Below are 15,511 nucleotides of genomic sequence, written 5' to 3' on the forward strand. Positions count from 1 at the left end.
GCTCCTTGTCAATTGGCTGTGAGGTCTGGTGTGGGAACTGTATACATTCCACTGTGATGAACAAAGTCCTTTCAAAGTCGGATACTCACTTTGAAGGAACTGGATCTGTTTGGCAGACTCCTCCGTCTGCTGGCGGTTGGTCCTCCTCTCCTCCTCCAACAAAGCTGAGAAAAGCCCAGAGGTGAAGCAACGCAATCAACAATTCAGAATCTGCATCCCACAGCTCCACCATAAACACAGGGTATCACATAGTCCCTTTCTCTTCAAGCTCACTACCACTGCGGTGGTCAATTGTGCTATGTTTCTCACAGTTCTGCCTGATCCTCATCATCATCAATCAACTACTACAACAAATATGAAAACGAGACTGATTCAATCATCTTAATTAGCTTATTTGTTGGGAAACTGTGGATAAAAGAACTGGTGTTGTTGTCACAGGTTATGGTTATTAAAAGGTTGAAGCGTCTTACCTTGCAGCTCCAAACATTTCTGCTTGCCAGTGTTGGCCAACTCCTGGGCCTCCAGTAGCTCTCTGTGCAGGTGGTGGATCACCTGCTCTGTGTCACCCGGCTCTAGGTTGGCCCTCTGCAGCTCATCTGTGGAAGGACATCAACAGTTGAGCCGTCAGCATGTGCAGGCAAAGAAGGGAAGTATGAACAATTCCCATGATAAACAGATAAATGCTGGGGGGGATTGTGGCGCAAGTGGTGGCATCCCAAAAGATACATGCTATCGTTCCCATTACAAGGCAAACTCAAGTAGGTCACAACATATCAGTATGTGACGGGGGATTGTGCGCAAGTCAGCCAGAGGTGTAAAGAAGTGTTTATATTTGTGACCCTTGCCAGAGGGATTTCCATTGAAACACTACTCCACAACAGTAGAGCAATACCACTGCTTGTCAGACAATTCAGTCATTACTCCACTGTCTGAAAAGAAGCTTTGTTCCAGAGATCCACAAGTCTGTTCAGAGCTGGACACAGTCAATGACTCAAGCAAAACAGTTATGGTTATCCTGTAATTCAATAAAAGATGACTGACATTCCAAACTACCATATCCACCAAATGGTCACGGACAGGCATGTGTGCACACACACACACACCAACACCGTTATTTAATTTGTCAGTGAATCATAGGCCCAAAGTGCTGTTCCTGGTTAGAACAAGAGAACGTTAAACAGAACATGGCAGGTGATCTTAAACAACCTTCCTATCGGCAATGTTCCTTCGTGTTGTATGAAGCAGTCTGTGTGGAATGTGACCAGAAGAATGGCATAAGAAAGAAGCAAAGCAACCAGACCTCAGGAAGCACTTTAATTCGTAGCTTGTCTGCAATGCATAACAGAGCGGGAAAGCATTTAAATACACCTTAAAGGCATTTTTTTGCGCTCATTGTGATTTCTGCCCATGGCTCTGTCCTCAGTCTCTGAAAAATTCAGTGGTGCCATAGTCAGTGCTAAGGACAGAGTAATGATACAGTAGACCTAGCACCATGACTGCAAAAACAGCACCTTAGCAGGCCAAACAGGGTACAGTCATCACATACATACTCCCACATCAATGCTTCACACAAGACCTCCATCTGGGTTCATGCGGTTTGGATATTGCAATTCTTCACTCTAAAGAGGAACGAGCATGTGCCACTTCTGCCTTCGAACTACAGATGTAAGAGCTTGTGTCATGGACCCATTGCAGCTGTGAACATCCGTCAACTTGTCAGTTGGTGGTCAAATGGGGTGTTTATAAAGGAGTAATTCCCATTGCATCATGACCCACAAACAAACGTACCGGCCATGTTAAAAGCGGCTGGCTTTCATGTGTTGCCATGGGTTTAATGAGAGGACAGCGATCATATTCTCATCCTCTAATGGCAGCTGAGATCATTCATGCCTTAAGCGCAGTGGTGAAGTTACCCCCTGAAGTCGTAAAAGAACAATGAGATCCGTTTTGTCTGGAATCTAGACTCTCAAATCCAATCTTCTCACCATATTATCAAACCAACACGATAATAGCGTTGCCATATACAGTGGGGAAAATAAGTATTCGAACCCCTGCCGACTTCGCAAGTTTGGCCACTTGCAAAGTAATGTGTGATCTAGAATTTTAATGGTAGGTGTATTTTAACAGCGAGAAACAGAATATCAACAAAAAAATCCAGAAAACTGCATTTTATAAGATTTATGACTTTATTTGCATTTGATGCAAAAAATAAGTATTTGAACCCCCAAGCAAAGAGCAAGAATTCTGGCTCCCAATGGCCAGTTATGTGCCCAAAAAGCACACAGATTAGTCCTCATTAGGTCTAACAAGGTATACCTGATCTCAACTGGTGACCTGTTTAAAAGAAACCTGTCCAAAGAATCATACTTCATACCTTCAACCTCACCACCATGGGCAAGACCAAAGAGCTGTCCAAGGACGTCAGAGATAAGATTGTAGACCTGCACAAGGCTGGAATGGGCTACAAAACCGCCGGCAAGCAGCTTGGTGAGAAGCAGATAACTATTGGTGCGATTATTCATAAATGGAAGCAACACCAAACAACTGTCACCCGCTCTAAGTCTGGGGCTCCATGCAAGATATCCCCTCGTGCGAATCAGTGATCATTCGAAAGGTGCAGAATAACCCCAGAACTACACAGGGGGAGCTTGTGAATGATCTCAAGGCAGCTGGGACCAGAGTCACCAAGAAAACCATTGGCAACACACCATGCCGTAATTTTTTGAAGTACTGCAGCACTCGCAAGGTCCCCCTGCTCAAGGAAGCGCATGTACAGGGCCATCTGAAGTTTACCATTGCACACTTGAATGATTCTACAGAGGATTGGGAGACAGAATGTGGTCAGATGATACCAAAATCAAGCTATTTGGCATCAACTCGACTTGCCGTGTTTGACAGGGGGGGGAATGCTGAATATGACCCCAAGAGTACATCATACCCACCATCAAGCATGGAGGTGGAAACATTATGCTTTGGGGCTGTTTCTCTGCCAAGGGTACAGGACGACTCCACCGCATCAAGGGGACTATGGATGGGGCCATGTAACGTGGAATATTGGGCTTGAACCTCATTCCCTCATTACCTCCCATTGAAAACACAACCTTAAAGATTTGGAGAGGATCTGGAAAGAGGAGTGGACCAAAATCCCTCCTGAGATGTTTGTAAACCTGGTGACCAAGTACAAGAAACGTCTGACGTCTGTGCTTGCCAATAAGGGTTATTCCACCAAGTACTAAGTCATTTTTGTCAGTCAGTTTTGGGGGTTCAAATACTTATTTTTTGCATCAAATGCAAATAAAGTCATAAATGTTATAAAATGCATTTTTCTGGATTTTTTTGTTGATATTCTGTTTCTCACTGTTAATATACACCTACCATTACAATTATAGATCACACATTTCTTTGCAAGTGGCCAAACTTGTGAAATCGCAAGGGGTTCAAATACTTATTTTCCCCACTGTATCTTAAAGGCTTTTTCGTCAGATTAATACACTGACAAATACAATTACTGTTTGAATAGTACCGAAAAGAAATGAACTGTTCAGGTTTGTATATCCACATGGGTATCTAAGCTCTGTAACTCTACAAATGTGATTTGTCTAACTAAAGCCTGTGCGTACCAAGTTTTTTTATTCTCTACGAAGTGGTACAGTGCACACATGTTAAGAGTAGACATTGAATCATTTTGGAATGGTCAACTTCATACAGGCTACAAAATAGTCTTAGCTTTTGTCACAACAACTTTCCTAACACAGTCAAACATCAAGCAAGAGCAACACAAGACAAAGAAAGACAGCAAATAAGTTACTGAATAGTCCAGCAGAAAGTAGCCCCCTACCTAGCGGCTCCAGAAACTCCATAGCGTTACTTTAATGAAACCTGCTTCTGTCTCCCAGGAGTAAGTGCTATAAAATGTACACAGACTGTAGAAAACTCCAGTGTGATTACATCTGAAAGAAGACACTACAACTCAATAAAAAACTAACAGTGTGCGAAACAGTAAACAGAGATTGGATTCAGTTTTTGTGTGAAAAGACCGCTAAGATCAAGACTAAGGTCAAGACTAACAGTCTATCTTTACATATTTGTCGGCAGTGGCTGCTGATTGGCTTGTTTTTATGGAAGTATAGAGAATTATTCAAATTATAATGCTCACTAGAACCACTATCATTTAATTCAGTTCTGTCCAAAAAGAGTACTCACAGCATGCTTACTGCAATTTTCATAGCAATCTGATTGCTGTATGCAAACTAAAACGCCTCATGATCTCCCTCTTGTGGCAGAGTACTGTAACTGCACACCAGGGGGAGCCCGATAGGACTTAACACTGCACAGCAAGTCTAAGACGTATCACAAACAGCCTAACTATCAATGTTTGAGCAAATGTCAACCCCATCAATAAAAGTGAGATGAGTAAATATAACAAATGAGCACTCAGTCGACCCCTCTACATCTGATTCCCACCCTCACTTATGCGGCTGCATTGTGGCTGCCCCCACAGGCTGACACGAGCTACTACACAGAAGGGCTTCCATAATGCCATTTCCTTTACAGCTCTGTCCGAGTAAAGCCTGATCTGTCAGCGCTTTGAGATGACCTAAACATTTGGCAAAGACCAGAATCACCTCTCCCCAGAGCTGATTGACAAGACAAAAGAAACCAACTCAGAACTTAATCCCCAAAAAATGCCCTCTGAGACCAGCATGACAAATGGCATGAGGAGAACTATGTGTCCAACAGAGATGGATAAAGCATAACCGGCCTGCAGTCTAAATTTAGACCATGCAGACCACAGACATGGAGACAACTGAAAAAAGAAACACACTCAGCCTCCCTGTACTGCATGACTAAAATGCTAAAAACACATACAATTCTAATTCAGCGTCACTGGTGTTGAGCAAGGACCTGTAGTACCATCCAAAATCAGAATACACACTACAGGAACAAGCAAGGACTCATAACAGCAAACAATTTGCATTTAGACAAAAGGGCAGAGGGTTTTGCCCATGCTCATGTCACAGGTGTGTTCCAGTGTGTCGTGTGTGCCATTCAAAACTGACAATGATTATATTTATGGGCAAATTACCATAAGGTTGCGATGTACTGTAAAGCTTCAACAAAGTAAGCATTTATTGTACTGACTGAATGCCCCCAGCACTTGTTTGCAGACATCGGGGAGAAGGCCTGTCACTTTGGCAAACTAAATATCCAACAATAGAATTAAAACTCCCTGTGGACAGGCCTAGAGCCTTAGATCTCCCCAAGAAACCTTTTTTTGTTTCTCATTTATTTTAACTAGAAGTCAAACAATAATACATCAGCTAATTTTCTCGTTTTGATGGAGAACCAAACCGCTACAGGTTTCTATGGCAAGGCTTTTAAAGCCATCAACTCTAGACTTTTTTGTAAAACGGTGATGTTACAACTGGAGTTAAATCACCATTATTTTTCCTTCTTATTCACCCCCCCCCCTTCATACCCGTCCTAGTTTGTAGGGTTTTAAAGATACATTTGCACGTAGCTACCCAGCCCTTAATCTACAGATTTCATTGCATCACCACGGCCCAGGTCCCCTCTTATTCTCATAGTAGTTATAATCTGTTTCACAGATGGCTCCTCTCTGATGCAAAAACCTCTGACAGTCAGAACAAGCAGACACAGAGAGGGGACAGTCACAATACCACACATGGTATGCTTGGAAGCACAAGAAACAACACAAGATATAATAGAACATCCTGAAATGCAGAACCTTCTGTCTAACTACAGGGACATTCACAGAGAGAGAGAAAGAGTCCCCTCCTTTGCTGACTAATTGCTCTCTAATTGGTTTACATTCCTAGTAAAAGCCCCTCCCACCCACCCTCAATATTCCAGGAGAACTGAGTGTGCAACTGCTATTGGGGTCAAGAGGGGGGGGGGGGCATGAGTATGTGAGTCTTTACATCACACACACACACACACACACACACACACACACACACACAGTTCCAAAGAAAACACCTAGGATTTAAGCCCTGGGAGACTGTTCCATGCCCAACATAATGCCTTATATAGCCAGTGCCAGGCTGTGCCACACCAGCACCAGCCTCGCCACCCTGATACATGCAACCCTAATGAGCTCTTTGGCACCAGACCATAGCCAATAGGGGAGCAAGCTCTTCTCTACAACTGAACAGCTCCTAAACTAAAACATCGCACACACACAGTTATGCTAGATATACTTATGCTATGCTAGATATAATTTGAACATTTCATTGTCCAACAATGACAGCAATTTGAAATAATCAAGAGAAACTACAGTGTATATCTTTTACCTTTGAGAAGCGTCACACTGTTCTGAGGCTCATTCATCTCCTGTTCATCCATTTGTCCGTCTGCAAAAGAACAGATGAACTTCTTCAAACCTTTCCAGACTTTTTCCACAATGAGTTTTTTTAGTTTGACTATTAACCCCCAAACTTCAGTAATATGATTACAGTTCTCATTAAAAAGCTTTACAATGTGTATACAAGGCAATTTCAATAAATCTAGTTATTTTTTCCTAAGTTTGTAAGTGTGTGTGTGTGTGTGTCTTACATTATCACCTAAAGTAATGTTTTCTAAAAAACACAATCAAATTTCCAATAAAAGGCAGACTTACCTGAAGTATCGTCACTGCTTCGGTCCTTGCTGGGGCTGAGCGTGTCTGACATATCGGACTCTTTAGCATCGATTTGATTTTCTAAGGGGGCAGATTGGAAGAGTCCATTTAGAAGAAAGCAGGGGGAGGAGCTGATCCAATACAATCAGTGACTCAGAGAACTCCTTTAATATAAAATACTATTGTTTTCCTTGCTAAATAAAGTTTAAATTATTTTTGTTGTTTTATTAAGACAGCAACAACTGAAAAACGCTTTATAGTGTACTTTAGTATAAGCCTCTTTGCTCCCCTCTAGTTCTGCGCACACCATGGCCACAAATGGTAATTTCCGCCTGGGCATTCAGAGGGGGTTACACTTGCATGCTAAAATAGTCTGGGCTTTTTACACTGATCGAGGTGACTCAACAGCACTGGAAGGGTTTTTTTTAAACTGGAAAGTAATAGATTCTTTACATAGAGGGGAGAGCGTGTGTGTGTGTGTGTGTGTGTGTACACTTGTGCCAGGGCAGTTCTACTGAATTGTTCTACAGCCTCATAGCTTTCAATATGGACTCTTAACGCACCCACTTTGGCCTTATTTAAACTTAAACAGTGACACCCTTTTCCTCAAAAGATAATAACCCCCTCAGAGACGGTGTCTGAGGATCAGATTTGGGCAAATACTGCAATCATGGGCACACACTCACCGAATTGCTGAAAATGAATGTTAAATTAAGGTTATGAGATATCAACCAGAGACTAGATGGCACATATGATGTCATTGCCCTGGATGTGCATAGCTCTCCAGTGTGTTGGGATTTTGTTTTTAAAACTCCACTCCGATAATCTGAGTGTGAGTAATCTGGTCTCTAAATCCCCACAGGATTGAGAGGTCAGGAGCAGCTGCCACACCAGCTGCAGCACCAGTGGCTGACCACATGACTGTGCAAGATTGTGTGTGTGTGTGTGTGTGTGTGTGTGTGTGTGTGTGTGTGTGTGTGTGTGTGGGAGGTGGGGCTTTGAGTTGGATGAGAACAAACGGCTACACATTTAAAGCAACAGTATGCAACAGTTTGTCTTTAAAGGCAATTAGTTTTGGCATCAACGTCAAATTCAATTTGATGGAATATGGTGATGTGGAGGACATAAAAACACCACGAACGTAAAAACGTCATCCTCACCAGCCATCCAGGATATGTACCACGAAGTTCTGTGTTCCGTGCTGGAACATCCCGGGAAAATGTAAGAAAAGCTTTCACAGCACGACATTGCCAACTATATTCGCCAAAAGATACCAGTTAGCATGTTAGCAAGCTTTTATCAGTGCCAACGAGGCGGTTTATGTGTTTTGCATGCGTTTTAGGGAGTTAGCCCTCTAGTTTTAGACCAAAGCTTCTTACTGCTGCTTTAAATGTCTATACGACTAGTCCCATGTCACACTACTATTTTCTCACACACGCATTGGGTGACTTTCATCAGGGTATTATTGAGCCTTCCGCACACGAAGTCCAGGTACTAATTCGCCAATTTAAGAAGCTTCGCCCACTGTTTTAACGCTATGGATAAGACCCAAGTCTCTGCATAATATAGCTGCTTTTCCTCTGAGACATTTGACTGAGCCAGCATAATAGAGAAGCACTATATCTTGTCCATACTGCACAGGTGTGTGAGCAGCACGCACACGAGGAGGGTCGAAAGAGAGGTGACCGAGGCGACGGATGGATTAGCAGCTCGGCACTCTCGCAGGCCTCAGCCTCTGCACGCTGCTGCTGGCTACCCTGACCTGAGCTCCTTTCATGCAAGGTTCCACAAATAGCTGCAGTGCATCTCCAGTGGCCCTCCCTCTCATTCCAAATGTATCTAATCTCCATAGAGTGCACTGAACTGAAGGTTGCGACTGACCTCTGCAACAAAGCAGTGATATTAACCGTCCTGCTACTTCCAACATTTGCAGTAGGGTGCCCTCTTAGTGATGGTGAAAACAAAATCCATGGATGTTAGCAGCTAACTGGACTTGTATGGTATGTTGTCGGATGGATGGGCCACACACCGTTTTCCGTAGTCCAAAGCGATATAGGCCAGGTTGAAAATTCCCAAAGTTACCTTAACTTACCGTAACTACCTAATTAGTAACCTTAGTTAGTAAAGTTGGCCTTAGGACAATTCAAAATCAATTCACAATCAAAATCAGTCTAGCATTGAGTTAGAATACTATAATCGGCAACCGCAAAACAGCTATACAATGTAATCCCAAGGGGCAAGCATCTGCATCAAAGTTAACGGCTTGTTTTTGCCACTGAGCGGCTCATAATGTTGCAACATGAAAAGGATCCCTACAGAGATAGACCTTTTTGTTTACCTCAATAACTGTAAAGAAACTGTAACAACTAAAAATTAAACTACAGAAACTGTAGAAACAGTAGAAACAGTACAGTTCTATAGTTTATTTACAGATATCTCTAGGGATCCTTTACCAGGCTCTAGCTCACTCCTGAGCCATCCAGGTAGATAACTTGGAATGTATGGGCACACCTAGCTGGATAAGCTTTCCACCAACTCTTATTCAGAGAAATATACAGACAATAAAACATGAACATCTCACTAATGTGTTATGTCCAACAAACTGGGGGGAAAAAAATATGTTTATAGACAACCTATGAAGCCACCCCCCAAAAATAAAAAAACAAAGCAAACAAACAAAACAAGGACCCTTTAATTTACAGGAAAACATTTTTGACTTTATACATGATGCAATGCAGAATTCTAGACACTTTCATAAATACCTCAGCACTTCAGGTAGTGTTTGGTCAGCAAAAATTACCTTTCAGTGGACTGGCCAGGCTGTTGTCACCTTCAGACTGGTTGTTCTGGAGATGTGCATCTATGACTTCTGAGAACACGCATAAACAAACAAATAGATATTTATCATGAAGCAACATGACATCTGTTCTAACCACATCCTGACAAGGCTTTGGACAACACAGAAAAGCACATTCTTACCATCGAAGTTGGACAACTTGTGTATTGAGGAGTCCACTGCCTCCTTCAACTGCTTCACAGCTGTGCAGAACAGAGAAAAATAAATCAATTTATTCTTATTAAATTGTGTAGCACCAGCACACATATGAGTGACACCTATCCGTATAATCAGCAAACTAGGCGATATCTGATGTTTCACGCTAAAATGGCAAAAAGATGTCAGTGAAGATTCTCCTTGCTGGTTTAAATGGATCATTCATGTGCAAAAGGATGAGAAGGAAGCAGTGTGGTTCAGTCAGGCTGGTGTAGGTTCCCATGCAAGCCAGTGAGAGAAAACCCCCCAACCAGATGGAAAAACCAAAGGCAGGGGGAGGTGGAGAGTGAAACGTTAAAGTAAAGGCATGCTTAGAATTAGAGTTTATGTCTTAAAGCTCCACTAACATGCAGAACACAGGAGAACACGTTTTACTCCCAAGTCTTCAAGGCTGATTACTCTCTTAAATCACGGCTAACTACCCTGAGGATGGGTGGGAAAAATAGCACTGCCCCGACTCAGTGCTCAACTTAGCAAGCAAGCTAAAAACATGTTTCTTTGAAGAAAGATACTCTCCAAGTTCCTTAATCTTAAAAAAAATTATCAATTCACCTGAAGACTGAAGCGGAACCGATTTCCAAGAACTATGAATACACAGGGGAGGATGAGAAACTTGATCTAAACCATACAAATTCAATGTGGACATTAGCCTGAATGGGAAAAGTTACAATTAACAACTGTTCAATCCAGACCACTACCGTAATGAACTATGAACCATGGTTTATACACCTCCGTCACTCTTACGAGGAGTTAAACACACACCATGGAGCAAGGGCTTCCTCTGATATCAGTGTAGTCAATGAAGGGGGGAGAAGTCCTGAATTACTGTATTGGGGTATATACAGTGCCACTTGAAAGTATGTGAACCCCTTGAGCACTTAAGCGTTTTCTGTTGTTTTACCATGATTTTCATTTTTTTTACCACCAATTTTCCATAGATGAAATGTAAGGTTTATGTTTATCATTTGCATGTACTTGTTTAGAGGAAATTGTTTGAGTAGCCAAAAAACTACATGAAACATGGAATTAGTGTATTTTCAAAAGTAAGTGAACCCCCAGTTGCATTGGTAAAGGCAAGCAGGTAACATATTTGGTTAAACATATTTGGGTGCTTAATTAGTCAATTAAGCAAACCAATCAACTGAGACATACTTAGGAAAAGGGTTGGGCATCACAGATTAAAAGAGAGAGGAAACCAACCAAACTACTGTAGAGCCAATGTGTACCCACACAGATCAACAATGCCGAAAGAAAACGCGATATCCGAGAACATCAGGAAGAAGGTTCTGACAGCCCATCAGTCTTGGGAAAGCTATAAGATTCCAGCTCCATCCATCCATCCAAGACAAATAATTTAGAAATGGAGGGCATTCAACATGACTGCATCTCTGCCTAGAATTGGACGCCCATCAAGACAATCACCAAGAAGCACCAGAAGAAGAATAAATCAGGTAAAAGTCAACCCACACATCACCTCTAAAGAGTTTCGGACCTCTCTGGCAGCATCTGGGGTAAATGTACATGGGTCTACAATCAGACGAAAATGGTTGGTTTTGATCGTGACCAAATAATTCTATCTCGGACTCATCTGTACAAAGAAGGGACTTCCAGAAGGCCTTTGGTTTATCCAAGTGCTCTCGGCAAAGTTGAAACGGGCAGTTTTGTTCTTTCTTGAGAGCAGAGGCTTCCTGCTAGCAACCCGATCATGAATGTCATGTCTATTCAATTTTCGTCTGATTGTAGACCCATGTACATTTACCCCAGATGCTGCCAGAGAGGTCTGACACTCTTTAGAGGTAATGTGTGGGTTGACTTTTACCTGATTTATTCTTCTTCTGGTGTTTCTTGGTGATTGTCTTGATGGGCGTCCACTTCTAGGCAGAGATGAGGCCATGTTGAATGTCCTCCATTTCTAAATTATTTGTCTTGGATGGATGGAGCTGGAATCTTTTGGAGATGGTCTTATAGCTTTCCCCAAGACTGATGGGCTGTCAGAACCTTCTTCCTGATGTTCTCGGATATCTCGTTTCCTTTCGGCATTGTTCATATGTGTGGGTACACCTTGGCACTACAGTAGTTTGGTTGGTTTCCTCTCTTTTTTAATTTTAAGTTGCCCAACCCTTTTCCTAAGGATGTCTCAGTTGATTGGTTTGCTTAATTGACTAATTAAGCACCCAAATATGTTTCACCGAATCTGTTACCTGCTTGACTTTACTAATGCAGCTGGGGGTTCACTTACTTTTGAAAATACACTAATTCCATTTTTCATGTAGTTTTTTGGCTACTCAAACAATTCCCTCTTAAAAAAAAGTACATGCAAATGATAAACATAAACCTGACATTCCTTCTAAAGAAAATTGGTGATGAAAAAAATGAAAAATAATGGTAAAACAACAGAAACTCTTAAGTGCTCAAGGGGTTCACATACTTTAAAGTGGCACTGTATATACAGTGCGGTTAATAGACTGCCAAGGCCAACAACTGAGGAACTGATTCTGGGCCTTACACGCCAAAAATTGCAAAACATTTTACATTTCTAAAAGACTTTTTCTAACACAAATTCTAACACAAAGATTCAACAAGCCCACCCACAGGCATCATGTAGACAGCTAGTATGGCAAAGCTCTCCCTGCTCACGTCACAACCCACTCCAGCCAACACACACTCTGCCACACACACAGACCTTTGTCTCTGAGGCATGACAATTGTGAAGACTCAGCTTTTTCCATTTCAAAATAAAAGTTACTATTCATATATTTTCTTACAGAAGTCATTCAAGTTCTGAAGGACCACATACTCGGCAATGAATTCAGAATGATTCTGCAACACACTTTTGGGTTGGGACCCACCAGTTGAGAACATGAGACAAAAAAAGTGCGTGTACTGAAAAGATTATGTGGATTATTCAAAGCGCACTGATGCACCTTTTTCCGCTTCAAAGTTAACAGAAAGAAAATCTTCATGCTACTCTCCATCTAGTCTCCACAGTCTTTGATAAGTGAGCTCTGAGATCAACAGCTGCCTAGTGAGAACCTGTGCCAGTTAATAAGGCTTTAGTAAGAGTGGCAGGAAGGCAGTGGAAAGAATGCAGTGTACTCACGCTCGCACTCAATGAACTGATGGATTAAAGTGCAGTCCCCTCCACTCTTTAAAAGAAAGTGGTCTAACAAAAAAAGAAAACCTTCCATTAAATAAAAACAGTAACATTATTTAGTTCAATAAAATGGAAGTTCATAACCTCCAAAAGTGAAAATAAGTTAAATAGATGATATGGTACAAAAATATGTGCAAAATGTAAACCGACAAACCAAAGGGACTACAGGAAACAACAGATGAAACCAGACAAATATAGAGGGCTGGCAGGGGGGGGGGGGAAAGGAAGCACTTCAGGCATCCTTCCACACACACACACACACACACACACACACACACACACACACACACACACACACACACACACACACACACACACACACACACACACACACACACACACACACACACACACACACACACACACACACACACACACACACACTTTGAAGCTCATGATGCATATCCATGAATGGGCTCTCATCCAATACATTAACCGATATAGGAGGTATGAGCATCGGTTTAAACAGACGACACCGTGATCCAAACAACAAGACTCTCATATGCCTCTAATTGGTGAAATTGGGTTTGCTCCTCCACAACAACCATTCAATTTACCATCACTTCCACAATTACTTCCACATTTTCCCAATCAGTATTTGCAACGCAAACATTTATGCTCTTGTATATTTTCAAAGATAAGTTTTACGTCTGCCAACGTAAAAAAATAAATACATTTAAACCTGATATATTACTTGCATATTCAAACACTTGTGCTTTTGAGTTCCAGATTTAGACAGATTTTTTCTCTGATGACACAGAAGTGCCACTTGCCACAACTGACCATAACTCATAATTTGGTATTACATATGAGTTCAAGTAGAGATCGCCTTCTGGATATAAGGGTCATCCCCCAGGCTGTGAAATAACAGAAGATAATAAAGACTAAACAGAGGAAGTGATTAAAATGCTTAAGGAAGAAAACCATATCAATGTTTAGAAGTCCAATTGAGAAGACATTGGATCCGTAAGAAGGAAGTGGAAATTGCCAACGCGTTAAGAAGAAAACGGTGTCCCCAAAACTAAGCATCTGAGGAAGACCTTAACGGGCGAGAGAGAAGCCACCAGGTTCCAGCCACCAGGTTGAAAAATCTCTAAAGTAAAGTGGCAGGAATTCGAGTGCAGGTGTAGGGGTCCACAATGTTAAGACCTATCCATAAAAACTTCCTTTCCTGGAAAGTGAGTTTAAGAAGATCCACATTAAAGCATGTACGGTGGTTGCCTAACATGTAGGGAAATAGTTGTATGGTCATACAAGACCAAAACACAAGCTTTCAGGCCAATAGTCAAAGCGCTATATGCATCATGAAACGAACACTGCCAATGCCGCAAGCAGTGGTAACATCAAGTTGTGGGTATAATTCTTGTCTGTAGGAAGTTAGGCATTTTTTAAGAATTGAGGGAGAACTGTTGGAAAATAAATTATACACAATATTGCAAGAACGGCCGGTGCCTTCTGTTTTAAAAGTAAGGCTTGGGAGAGGACTTACCCACCATAAAAGAATGAGAAATAACATAGCAGAACAATATGCAAAGCTGCTACTACCTAACTTTAAAAGACATAAAGCTGTTATTGAAGCAAAAGGGTTTGCCAAGAAATAAGAATGTAAAGGAGTTGAAAAATTATGCAACCAGAATTTCTAAAGTTTCTAATTAATGTATGTTCTAACAATGGTTCACAATGAAAATACTGATTGGGAAGATGCTTGTAAGTATCTTTTGTAAACTATAAAATAGTGATGACTTTCAGGGTGGTTGAACACTTTTGCAAGCCACTATTCTCCCTCTCCCTGGCAATATTTCATTCATAAAAATAAATATGATAACAATAAATGACAGCACACTTCTTTTCTCTTTTCTTAAGGACTTATTTTCAGGAAGTATACTTTAAATCAAGCAAGGATACCAGCACCCTAGTATTCAGTCATGCAAAGCGCACCCTTAACCTCACTGTTCTGATAAACTAGTTTTCTTTTACACCATCATGCTTTGCCTGGGATCCATAGTCTGGCATCACAAAACTCTTGTGATTCTGAAGTGGGAGCAGAACCCCTAACAAAAAAACAATGGTCATCAGGACTAACCTTTCAAGAACATCAACATTTCTAAACACAGGTCTGCATAACCAGCCAACAATTGTACAGTTGTATCTTTCAACAACACATCCAAAGATCAGAAGTGAAGTGGCTGACCAAACTTCTAATTCATGAAAACTGGTGAAAGCCCAGCCGCCCTATTTCAGTCTGCCAGTGGAGATTAAAGTGTTAGACAGAGAGCCAGCTGGGCAGCAGAAAGCACTGCCCTGGCAGATGAAAACATCATACTACCTTCCTCTGAAGCAAGATCAAGACTGTGGAGACAGTCTCCCTCTGGGCTACCTATCATCATCAGAAAAAACATCACTTTGATTAAAAAATGGCAACAAAAACACCCTCCCAACCCAATCAGGTAAACTCCATGTCTGCAAGCATAGTCAAAACTCAATGTTAAATGGAAAGAAAGTCCTCAGAGGGGAAACTGCTTGACCATGTTTGGCTAAGCTTGTGACCAGACATGCTCAGATCCCAGAGAAAGAGTACCGACATGGCTCTAAAAATTCAGTACAGAACCACAGAGAAAGAGTACCAACATGGCTCTATCAATTCAGTACAGAACCACAGAGAAAG

The 15,511-nt window shown here is 41.6% G+C and overlaps 1 protein-coding gene across 5 annotated transcripts in view; it reads right to left on the reverse strand.

Moving 5' to 3' along the window:
* slmapa (sarcolemma associated protein a) overlaps positions 1 to 15,511 on the reverse strand; it is a 55,984-nt gene that overhangs the window by 7,900 nt on the left and 32,573 nt on the right. For 2 of the 5 annotated variants that reach the window (XM_080846171.1, XM_080846172.1), the window contains exons 12-19: positions 15,173 to 15,223; positions 12,793 to 12,855; positions 9,620 to 9,679; positions 9,441 to 9,509; positions 6,641 to 6,721; positions 6,315 to 6,374; positions 471 to 596; positions 90 to 164 (exon numbers count right to left, since the gene is read on the reverse strand). In XM_080846171.1, coding sequence (XP_080702297.1) covers positions 90 to 164; positions 471 to 596; positions 6,315 to 6,374; positions 6,641 to 6,721; positions 9,441 to 9,509; positions 9,620 to 9,679; positions 12,793 to 12,855; positions 15,173 to 15,223 — 585 coding nt within the window. The remainder of the gene's footprint in view (positions 1 to 89; positions 165 to 470; positions 597 to 6,314; positions 6,375 to 6,640; positions 6,722 to 9,440; positions 9,510 to 9,619; positions 9,680 to 12,792; positions 12,856 to 15,172; positions 15,224 to 15,511) is intronic. The other 3 variants (XM_080846174.1, XM_080846175.1, XM_080846173.1) reach the window with 2 other exon arrangements.

The sequence above is a fragment of the Sprattus sprattus genome (genome assembly GCF_963457725.1).
Source record: "Sprattus sprattus genome assembly, chromosome: 10".
Lineage (NCBI taxonomy): Eukaryota > Metazoa > Chordata > Actinopteri > Clupeiformes > Clupeidae > Sprattus > Sprattus sprattus.